General features: G+C 43.6%; 1 protein-coding gene and 1 non-coding gene across 2 annotated transcripts; one reads left to right on the top strand and one right to left on the bottom strand.

Moving 5' to 3' along the window:
• Window positions 1-744: 744 nt before the first annotated feature.
• On the bottom strand, window positions 745-2,241 carry RPS29 (ribosomal protein S29). Its single transcript, XM_087729010.1, has 3 exons — window positions 2,101-2,241; window positions 1,763-1,862; window positions 745-1,015 (listed from the first exon to the last, which is right to left on the bottom strand). The coding sequence occupies exons 1-3, from the start codon at window positions 2,160-2,162 to the stop codon at window positions 1,007-1,009; spliced, it is 171 nt and encodes a 56-aa protein (XP_087585136.1). The 5' UTR covers window positions 2,163-2,241; the 3' UTR covers window positions 745-1,006.
• A 99-nt stretch (window positions 2,242-2,340) lies between these two features.
• LOC148049787 (signal recognition particle RNA) lies at window positions 2,341-2,640 on the top strand. Its single transcript, XR_015695272.1, has one exon.
• The last annotated feature ends 8,975 nt before the right edge of the window (window positions 2,641-11,615 follow it).

Genomic DNA, 11,615 nt, shown 5'->3' with positions numbered 1-11,615 from the left:
AAGTAACATCCTCAGGAGAAATAAAGAGGTCTACCAGGTTGAATAAAAACATGAAATAGGTTGACAATGAGTAGGACAAACTTCTATTCACGGGTTAGTAATAGGATGCAAATAGCAATAGCAATAGCAGTAGACTTATATACCGCTTCATAGGCCTTTCAGGCCTCTCTAAGCGGTTTACAGAGAGTCAGCATATTGCCCCCAACAATCTGGGTCCTCATTTTACCCACCTCGGAAGGATGGAAGGCTGAGTCAACCCTGAGCCGGTGAGATTTGAACCGCTGACCTGCTGATCTAGCAGTAGCCTGCAGTGCTGCTCTTAACCACTGCGACACAAAAGTCCTCAGAGTTTATAAGTACTGGTGCAATACACTAAACCATACAATAGCCATACATGCTAGATACTCTAAATTGAAACATGGTGGACTAGTATACAGTTCACCATTACTAATTGAGAATGGCTACGCAACAAGGTTCAAGAAGAAAAAAACGGTGCATTATCTCTGGAAGAATTATTAATTATGAGACAAGTAAAAGTTACAAATAACTGTACATAAGGAATTCAACCCAATGCAGTGGCATTTCATTCTCATTGAAGCAAACTTTTAGGGATAAACCAATGGGGATAGAGAGTTTACACTTGATTTTCAGATTTTAAAAAACTTGTAATACTACTAGCATCTAATTACAGTGTTATCTTTATTTTATGTCCTTTAGGTCACAGATTCATTCAGCAAACACAACTTTGGATTTTAACTTTTTTTATTTCAGAACCCCCCAAAATAGATTCTCATACATATGCTACAGATGACATGTCCACATGGCTTGAATTATGGTGATTGTAACATATTAATAGGAAACACTGCCATAATTGGAATAAAACAAAGCTATTGTATACAGTTGCACAGTGGAAGTCTTGACGAGAGACTCTTATCCAGCCAAGTCTTCTAGGAATGCCAACCTCTTCCTATGTGTTTTCAAGCCATCTTCAATTATTACTGTAGAATTAATCCAACTAAAAGGAGATAAAAGAAACAATCACATTTAATATTCCTTCTTTGGAGGCTACAATTCTACATCTTTCCTTGTTATCTGTGCTCATTTGAACTTTTACAATACAGGTAGTCCTCAACTTATGACCACAATTGAATCCAAAATTTCTGTTGTTAAGTGAGACATTTGTTAAGTGAGTTTTGCCCCATTTTACAACATTTCTTGCCACAGATGTTAACTGAATTGCTGCAGTTGGTAAATTAGCAATCCGGTTGTTAAGTGAATCTGGTTTCCCCATAAGGTCGCAAAAGTGGATCACATGACATAGAGAAAGAGTAACAGACATAAATATGAGGCAGTTGACAAGCATCTGAATTTTATCACATGATCCTGGAGATGCTGCAAAGGTCCATTAACTGAAAAATTGTGATAAGTCACATTTTTCTATACCTTTGTAACTTTGAATGGTTAGTTAACTAACTGTAAATCGAGGACCACCTGTACTTTTTCCATTATATTTTTAACAGCGCTTCATGGGCACTGAGGGGCAACCCTTCCAGAAGTGCATGAACATAAAATCCCAGAGCTGGAAGGGACCTCGGAATTCATCTAGTCCAGCCCCTATTCAAAGCAAGAGACCTTATATATCAGCCAAGTCAAGCGGTTTGTGCAATCTATTTTTGGAAACCTCCAGTGATGGGAGTCCCCATAACTTTAGGGGGGGGAAGCTGCTCCGTTGATTGATCGTTGCGTGGCAGCCCCCCCTCACCTTAATGAAGCCGATGTCCTTGGCGTACTGGCGGAAGCACTGGCGACACATGTTGAGGCCGTACTTGCGGATGAGTCCGTGGCGGTTGGAGCAGACGCGGCTGCGGGAGAAAGAAAAGAGGGCGGGTGAGGCGGTCCCAGGCGCTTCCCGGCTTCCCTCGTTCCAGAAGCACCAACCCCCCCCCCCCACAAACTCTCCCCTCTTTGCCACCGGGAGCCCCTTCTCCTTCCCCCTCCCTCCCGCCGCTTCCTGCCGGTGCCGGCTGCCCCTGGTGCAGAGAGCCCGTGGTGGTTCAGAGGGAATGGTCGCTGAGAGTCCGTGAAGGCGCGTAGACCCACCAGGAGCGCGATCCCTGTCCGAACTTCCTGGGGTGGCTCCAGTAGAGCTGCTGGTGTCCCATGGCGGCAATCGCGTGTCTCGGACGCCGAAAGGGAGAAGGAAAGGAAAGGGCGAAGGACGCAGGCGCAGGAGAGAAAGGGCGGGAGGGAGCCGCCCACTCTCCTCCTCCTCCTTCCCCCCCCTCGTGTGACGTCACGGAGCGAAGCGCTTCTAGTAAACTCGAGCGGGCGGAAGCAGCAGCCGGGCGCGGTGGCGCGAGCCTGTAATCCAGCTACTCCTGGAGGCTGAGGCTGGCGGATCGCTTGAGCTCAGGAGTTCTGGGCTGCAGTGGGCTATGCCGATCGGGTGTCCGCACTAAGTTCGGCATCAATATGGTGATCCCCGGGGAGCCGAGGGCCACCAGGTTGCCTAAGGAGGGGTGAACCGGCCCAGGTCGGAGACGGAGCAGGTCAAAACTCCCGTGCCGATCAGTAGTGGGATAGCGCCTGTGAATAGCCGCTGCAGCGTAGCCTGAGCAAGACAGCGAGACCCAGACTCTTTTGCACCCGCCCGCTCCGCCACTAAATTCCCCCCCCCTTTTTTTTTCCCCCGCCACCCCCCAATTACGAACGGGGACCGGTGGGGGATCGTGGAGGTTGCTCCCCCTCCCACCAGCCGGGTTGCCTTTCTGTTTTCCCTCATTGCATTTCGCGACTCCTGCAGCACCTCCTATTGGAAGCGGACGCCAATCGCTGCTCCCGCCGCCGCCGATTCCCCACTTTCCCCAGCAGGAGTCGCTCTACTACGCCATCGCGGCCCTTTCGTGATCCTCTGCCCACCATCCCCTTCACAAGCGAGGTGAGGAGGATCGCCAAGCCCCAAGGCGGGCTGCTCTTTGCGCCGAGTTTCAGACTCTGGGGGCCGTTGCGGGAACCGAGAGCGATGAACCCGAGCGAGGGACTCCCAAAAAGCTTTTACTGTCCGCTTTTTCTCCCTTCTGGGACTGAATCGCCAGGCGCCAGAAGGAAGCGAGCCTTTTAATTCGAATCAGGAAAGGAATTGCACGTTTCAGTGCCAATCGAAAGAAAAACACCTGTTGGACAGTCGGTGGCAAGAAAACGCTGCTCGGGGTATGGCCAATACGCAAGTGCCCCTTGAGGGTTTGCGCTCCGTGGGAACCGTCGCCTCTCCGCAGAGGATGGAGGGAGCGTCTCCCTCTAAGTCGAAGGGCAGCAGGTCCGCCAGTGGGTGCAAACAACATTGTGTGTGTGTGTGTGTAGAAAAATACTAAGATGAGGAGAGGAATACAATGGAGTGGGGTATGTTATTTTCTATTTAATGGGAAGATAACGGCCTCCATCCTGACTCTTTGACACCTATGTGAGTCTCTGCAAAGGTAGCCGATTGCTTTGTAGAGCTGCAAAGATAACTGATCCCTTTGTGGAGCGTCTTGCACTCAGGTGACATCTGTGTTGCTGTTCCTGTCTCCATTCTGGGTGACACAGCCATGCCGGAGCGAGCAACTCCATCATTACAAAGACAGTACCTGGATGGTGTGAAGATTATGTGCCAGGCAGAGGTTGTGGTGACCCGATAGCCAAGAGATGGATGAATGTCCTCTGCTTAGCCTGGGAGGCAGATTTTGTGCCTGGGAACCTAGAGAAGTCCAGCTAGGACAAATGAGGAAGTACTGGTGGCACATGGTAGGAGACTTGCTGGCAGAACCTCAAGTGCAGTCATGGAGGGCTAGACGGTGGTTTAAATGGTGTTGCAGCTGGGAGATTGGAACCCTTTGGGGACAAGATGGACCTATCCTAAAGAGACACGCACCACTTGGATGAGAATGATGCCTACCAAATCTGTGGGTTATTAATTCCTGTCAGGTCTAACCAGGATGAGATCCGTGGTTTTGCTATGGGAAAAGGTGAGTCTAGAATAATCTGGCAGCAGCAATTGAGATTACTTCCTGCAAGTGTTCCAGGTCTTGGGGGCCAAAAGCAAGGGAAGGGGGAGAGCATCTTTTGAGAAAGAAGGACACCATCTGCGGAGGAAGGTTCAAGATCAAGTCTCCTTGGAATCAAGCTGGCTTCCTGATGACTTCTCAAGAAGCTCCCTGTCGTGGCACAACAAAACCGCGAAGCCCTTATCCGCGGAGACTTAAGCGTGTCGCTAAAGCCGCGACATCATCATCGCGCGTCATCACCGCCGCAACAACAGCGCGGCAACAGAAGGGCGCTTTAAAACGGCGCCCCGGCAGAAAGCCGATTTCCATTAAGGTAAGGGTTAGGATTAGTTTTAGGGGTTTGTTTTAGGGTTAGGTTTAGGGTTAGCTTTAGGGTTAGGGTTAGGTTTAGGGTTAGGTTTAGGGTTAGGTTTAGGGTTAGATTTAGGTTACTGAGTGCTTGGGAATGCATGGATTTGCCCTCTGCGATTATGTCATCGCAGTAGGGTCGCATTTTTCCTTAGCGCTTTGAACGGCGCGAATTAGTCTTCGCGCTTATGTCTCTGCGGATAAGGGCTTCGCGGATTTGTGGTGGAACCGCTCCCTGTAGGTTGTTTTTTTTTTCACACGCAGGGTGTGTGCTTGTGTTTTTATTGCTGCATTCTTTCAATTCTTGGCTCACAACCTGAGGATTTTCTAGTGAAACCCAACCAATCTCTGCTTACTTTTTCAACATCAACTGAAGTCAGTCAAACACAAGGGACCAGTGAATGAAGGGGGGAGGCAGAGACTTGCTGGGGGAACAAAGGAGAAATGGCAATTGTTTGCAGGACTATAAAAGAGCTGCATGGTTGCATTCCGTCCATTCTCTGCTATTACTATTTTTTCTTTTGCCTCTGGAGCATCTGGGCCTAGAAGCATTCTGGAAGATGCGAACACTTTTATTTTAAGGACCACTTGGCCCAGCAACCTCACTTCTTCCTGTGGTTTGAGTTCCATTCAACCACAGAATTGGTATTCAGTGCAAATACATTAAGCTCAGTGGTGGAATTCAAAAACCTTTACTACCGGTTCTGTGGGCGTAGCTTGGTGGGCCTGGCAGGGAAAGGGTACTGTAAAATCTCCATTCTCACCCCACTCCAATGGAAGGTTACTGCAAAATCCCCATTTCCTCCCAATCAGCTGGGACTCAGGAGGCAGAGAATAGATGGGGGCAGAGCCAGTCAGAGGTGGTATTTACCGGTTCTCCGAACTACTCAAAATGTCCACTACTGGTTCTCCATAACTGGTTAGAACCTGCTGAATACCACCTCTGGTTGGTTCCACCACAAAACCGCGGTAGACTAAAGCGCACTCGACGAAAGCGCATACGTGACGTCATCACAGCGCGACGAAAACAGCACGCTGTGAGCGGTAAACTTAAAATTAACGCGTAAATCTAAACCTAACCCCCCCAAACCTAACCCTAAACCTAACCCTAAGCCTAACCCTTAACCTAACCCTAAACCTAACCCTATACCTAACCCTAAACCTAACGCTAACCCTTAACCTAACCCTAAACCTAACCCTAACGCTTAATGTAACCCTAAACCTAACCCTAACCCTTAACCTAACCCTAAACCTAAACCTAAATCTAACCCTTACCTTTATGTGAATCGGCCCTTTTTTCTTCTCGTATTTGTCGCGCTGCTGATGACATCAGGTACGCGCTTTAATCAGGCGCGCTTTAGTGGACCGCGGTTTTGACGGGTCATGCCTCTGATTAAGATTATGCTCAAATCACTGTTTTAATTTAAAACCAGGGAAAGGGAGGTGTCTCTTATCCATGGCAGTAAATATTCTGCATCCAAGGGATGCTGGGTTCATAATCCCAGGAATGCCAGCGCTGCACTGACATTAAATGTAATTCGGAGATTTCTTAAACCTTTAGTGTTACTCTTTGGAAGCTAGGTGGCAGAAGGAACTCGAGAATAAAGGACTTTGCAGCCTGAGAATTCATTGAGTGGCTGGAAGTGTGATGCTAGGATGCTTATTAGTTGGTAATTCATTGCCATGACTTTTTTAAAGTTTCTCTTTTTTTTATTCTGAAGTTGAAATGCTGTAAAGTAAAATCCAAGCTTCTAGTACTTTTATTTGCAGTGATGCTTTTAAATCACAAAAATATCCCTTTTGGGTGGTAAACATCCTGGGTCAACTACCAGTTTATGTCAGTTTGCAAATAGCTCTGCCTGTTTTGGCAGCAATTTGGGGCCTATGCTCACTCCATGTCTTGAAATGAGTCCCTGGATCAAAAAAGGTGGCCTGCTTCTCCCTTAGTTGTGTGCAAATATGTTCATCCCATGATTGAGGGAATCACTATTTTGTCATCACTCAGCCAGTATTGGTGAAAATAAGAAATTTGGAATCAGTTTTTCTGTTCTTCACCCTTCAGCTGGATTCATACAACAGACTAAATCAGAACTGTGCTTGGTAAGTTTAGTCTCTGGCAGCTCCCAAACAGTTAGAAAATATAAAAATCATCAAAACAACACAACTTTAAAACAACACAACTCCATGCTTGTAAGGAGTTCTGCCATCTTCTTTGCCTGGTGGGGGAGAGAATAGAGGAGATTGAAATGTCTATTAGATAACTCCTGGAGCATTCATTAGCCAAGACTTAGGAATGGGACAGCTATAGAACAATAGAACAAATTGTAGAATTATTGCTGAAATGTTTATTAGAGGATATTTCTTATTATTTCACCTTGTCCCGCCTCCTCCTTTAGTGAAAATGTATAAAACTTTCTTAATCCTTTGTTCTTGGCCTTTTGACCAGGAACCCTTTTCCTTGGAGTACTCCAATAAAAAGCAATCAGAAAACCTGCACCTCGTGTCTGACGTCCATCATTCGCTTCAGCACTAGGCTCAGACCCAAATTGGGGACAACAGTACCTTAAAACATCTGTAATTTCTTATTTGAATATGAAATACTTGCAGGAATTCCCGTGCTGCATGCTTAACCCTTAAGCATAATTAGTCGGAGGGCAGAGAGACCTGTTTCTAATAACAAGAAACAAGAAAAAATCATTTTTCATGGCAACAGTAAGTTAATGTTGTGACATCACCTTTTCCAGAACTGCTCAATCTTGCCCTTAAATAAGAGGTTTCCTGGTAACTTGAATACTAATTTGCTCAGCTTTTTCTAAGATCAACCAACTCTTGGCAGAGGAAATATAGTAATCTCTAAAAGTCTCGTTGTTCAAACCCTCTGAAAAACAAACTAAGCGGAAATAAAGATGGGTTTCCTTAACACTGTTAGGTAGAAAATGTGGGATAGGGAAAGATTTAAAGATGGCCTGGGTAGAAATATTCTTGCAAGAAAAAAATATCAATATTGTACCTCTATTTTATAAATGTATGGCAACTCTCCAACTTCTATATTGTCATTTTTCAGTTCGGGGTTTAAATCAAGGCCTCTAAATCCATTATAATCTTTTAGTGGACATTCATTACTTACAGTTATCAGCCAGCCTAGGATCTAGGCGTCTTTCCAGTATTTTCTCAACCTGACAACAATTATTTGTGGGAACCCTTGTTAAATGTTTTGTTAATAAATCCTCGTTATTGATCTAGGAGCCATTTAACAATAGACATAACTAATTGAGAACAAGGGGCCTTAAACTTACATCAGCATAAATGTTACACAAAAGGCTATGACACAGAAGCCGTGTTGACCATTGCTTCCAAAATCTCCAATGAATCAAAATCAAAGGAAATGGAGTGCATCAGAGTACTTCATTACACATAAAATTTACTATGAAATAAAACCACAGGTAATCCTCAACCTACGACTACAATTGAGCCCAAAATTTATATTGCTAAGTGAGAAATTTATTGAGTGAGATTTACCCCATTTTATGACTTTTCATGCTACATTTTGTTAAGTGAACCATTTCAGTTGTTACATTAGTGTAACACAGTTGTTAAGTGAATTTGGCTTCCCCATTGACTGTGCTTGTCAGAAGGTCGCAAAAGTGGATCATGTGGCCCTGGGTCACTGCAACCATCATAAATATGAACCACTTGTCAAGCATCCGAATGCAAATCACGCGACCATGAAGATGCTGCAATGAAACTAAGTATGAAAAATTGTCATATGTGTTAACTCCTGAACAGAAAAGGGGGATCACATCAGTGGTGGGTTTCAAAATTTTTTGGAACCTACTCTGTGGGTGTGGCCTCCTTTGTGGGAGTGGCTTGCCAGCCATGTGACCTGGTGGGAGTGGCTTGCCAGCCATGTGTTTTCTTTCTTTCTTTCTTTCTTTCTTTCTTTCTTTCTTTCTTTCTTTCTTTCTTTCTTTCTTTCTTTCTTTCTTTCTTTCTCTCTTTCCTTCCTTTTGTCTCTTTGTTCCTTTTTTCTTTTTTCTTTCATCTCTCTCTCACTCTTTCTTTTTTCTTTATTTATTTCTTCCTTTCTTTCTCTCTCTCTCTCTGTGACAGTCTGTGTGTGTGTGTGTGTGTGTGTGTGTGTGTGTGTGTGTGTGTGTGTGTGTCAGTGGTGGGTTTAAAAAAAAATTGGAACCTCTTCTGTAGGTGTGGCCTGCTTTCCGGGTCCACTGGTGGAACCTCTTCTAACCGGTTTGGTAGATTTGATGAACCGGTTCTACCGAATAGGTGCGAACTGCTGGGAACCCACCTCTGGATCACATGCTTCAAGATGTTGGGTGAAGAAGAAAAGAGACAGAGGTGCTGAAAGAGACCAGAGAACCCTGGTTTTATGCCCTCTCTGGCCTTTGATGTTGAGCTTGTATTCTGATTGGTTGTCAGACTCCCATGGGGCCATGCAAGGGCAACTCTGTAGGCTGTGTTTTGAGTCCAAATTTGTTTGAGCATTCCTTCTTCCCAGGTGCCATATGGTGAGATGAGTAAAGGGCTAATACTATCATGCCTTAATCCCACCACCCTGGAACTGAATGGGGGAGATCTTTGTTATGTAGAATAGACTGACTCAAGCCTTTTAACGGTCAATTGACAAAGATGAGGGCTATTAAAAGTGAGTCTGTTTCCTGCCTAAAAACATGTTTCTCCATTTCTTAACCAGGGAAATATAGTATTCTGCCTTTTCAATATTTCCCAGGATATTTCATTTTTCTAGGAGAGGGTGGGTTTTAACTTCCTACACATGATAACCCAGTAATGGCCCTTAGCTACTTCATAACCTGTTCTGTGTTGATGATGGCCTAGATTTGTAGATAGCAAAGTTTCTAAAGGAATATATTCTGTGTCTACTCATTCCATCCATCAGTGTCCATTTTTGGTAAACAGCAAATTTGTCAAGCAGAAGCTTACTTATACCTTCTCAAATATAAAAATTGTGGCCTTCCGTACTTCTTAAACTTCTTTGGGATCATTGTTATTTTGTTCCTGATGTGAAAACCCCAGGGTGGATTTTTGAAATATCGTTATGATGATACAAATAGAATGGTGAGAAAGAGAAGACAGTAGTGACGGGGAAACTGTATAGTACCTAAATATAGTATACTGAATGTACATGTTCTTTATTAATTTTTATTTCAACGTACTTATTCCTTTTTTGTTCCTGCGTAAAATAGTTGAGAGAGAAGATAGATATTTTTAGTGACACAAAGGAAGGAAAAGCCACCATAAGGTTGAAAGAATCAGAAATGGATATCTGTCTCAGCAAGGTAATGGGATCAATCTTAGGAAATTGCTGGTTTTATAAATGCCCATTAGTTTAATTTTGTAAGGATCAGAGGGTGAGATGTTCAAACATTCCCAGATAAAACAATCCATCTGCTGTTAAGTTGTATTTGAAAGCAGACAGGAAAGAATCTCACCATTGTGTTTTCTAACATTTGTGTGTGCACATACACACAGTTTATATCTGTGATGGAAAACCTATGGCATGCGTGCCAGAGGTAGCATGCAGTCTCTCTCTGTGGGTATGTGCGCTGTTGCCCCAGATCAGCCAGCTGGTCGCCGGGCTTCCAAGGCGTGCATGTGCACCAGCCAGTTGGTCATTGGGATTCCGGTGTTCTGGTGCTCATATGTGCATGCATGCGCACACGCACACACCTCCAGATTTGGGCACTCTGTGCCTAAAAGGTTTGCCAACACTGGCTTATATGGAAGTGAATCAACTGAAGTCCATATTCAATCCATTTCTCACAAGTTTCCCACTCTTGAAAGTTAGTCACATTGATATGCTCTAGTCTAATGGCTGAAAAATATTGAGAAACTAAACTGCTAAACCCTATCAGGGATCATGCGTGCCTTTATATGCCAAATGTCAGCACCATGCAAAATGTGAGGCTCACTATAAAGGAGGCTTCCAGAAAGACTCCAAGCAGCTCCTCTACAAAAGCACTGTTGCAGGTTCTTTTTTGACTCAAAATAATCAGATTGATCCAGATTCCCGACTCAATAAAGACACAAAGCACTGGAAAGCTGGACAGTTGGTTATTGCTGTTTTCCATCTCTCTTAAATGGCTGGGGGACACTTGTATTTTACAAAAAAAAGGACAATTGTTTGCCTTTTAAAAAAGGAGCTGAAAATTATAAATACCTTCAACTATTTCAGAAACTAATACCGGTATCTTATTAAAGTAAGAACTAAAATTGCTGTCTGGGGAATTCTGGGAATTGGAGTCCACATCTCTTAGTTTTACTATTTTCAGCTATAATGAATTAGATAACATAGTTCTCACTGTAAATTCATATCCAACTCTGCATGAATTAGGGGAAATAACCCAATCAGAACAATCCAATTCTGAATCCCAGTAACAATAATTAGTTTCTGCTATATTTATACCTATAAAAATATTAGCTGCTTGGGCAGTTCTTTCTCTCCTATCAGAATTAGAAACAATTAGGGACAATCCAATAGGGCTTGATTTTACCATATTTTATTTTTTGGTAGGATATTAATTGATTTTGAAATGCAGTATATTGTAGGGAAATAATTTAGTGACAGCTGTATGCTTAAGAAAACAATTGTGATTTTATTGTGTAATTGTGATTTTAATGTTTAAAAATGTTGAATAAAAAGTATTTTTTTTAAAAAAAAGAAAGCAAATTAAGATAAGTCTTGATCTTCCTAGTTGGAACAATATAAAGGGTTTGTAGACCCTTCAGAATATAATGCAATGTTAAATCAGAAAACATAACAGATCATTCAACTAGGACACAATACATCACAGACCAACGTTTATTAGAAACGTAATTGCACCCAATATTGTATTGAACCAAATACTGTATTGATAAACAACATCAAATGCAAGGAAAGCGGGTCCTGACTATGCTATGGCGTTTACTTCAACCGCCTGTCATTTTTTTCTTATTTAATTCTAGTGAGATCAATCCATGTTACACTTCCCCAATTTAACGCCGTTTGCGTAAGATAGGAATTACGCAATAAGCCCCTGAACTGAAGAACGAACTCAGTTCAGGCCAATTCTTCACAAGGCCGCCGTGAGTCGACGTCGACTTGACGATAAAGAACCACAATACTCCCAGCACAGTTTTTTTAAAAAGGAGGGGAAAAAAACCCTCGCATTCAGAATACGTCGGCGCGGAGCCGCGGACGCTAAAAGA

This window comes from Thamnophis sirtalis, unplaced genomic scaffold, assembly GCF_051295495.1.
Source record: "Thamnophis sirtalis isolate CommonGarterSnake01/CBP01778 unplaced genomic scaffold, rThaSir2_p1.2 scaffold_1, whole genome shotgun sequence".
In the NCBI taxonomy this organism is placed as follows: domain Eukaryota; kingdom Metazoa; phylum Chordata; class Lepidosauria; order Squamata; family Natricidae; genus Thamnophis; species Thamnophis sirtalis.
The sequence above is the reverse complement of the archived record's forward strand: the minus strand, read 5'-3'. Positions and strand labels throughout refer to the sequence as shown.

Excerpts from the sequence above, each read along its gene's own strand:
- RPS29 (XM_087729010.1), bottom strand. The coding sequence starts at position 2,162 with ATGGGACACCAGCAGCTCTACTGGAGCCACCCCAGGAAGTTCGGACAG. Across the intron at positions 1,863-2,100 it reads GGACAGGGATCGCGCTCCTG|CCGCGTCTGCTCCAACCGCC; the intron begins GTGGGTCTACGC and ends TTTCTCCCGCAG.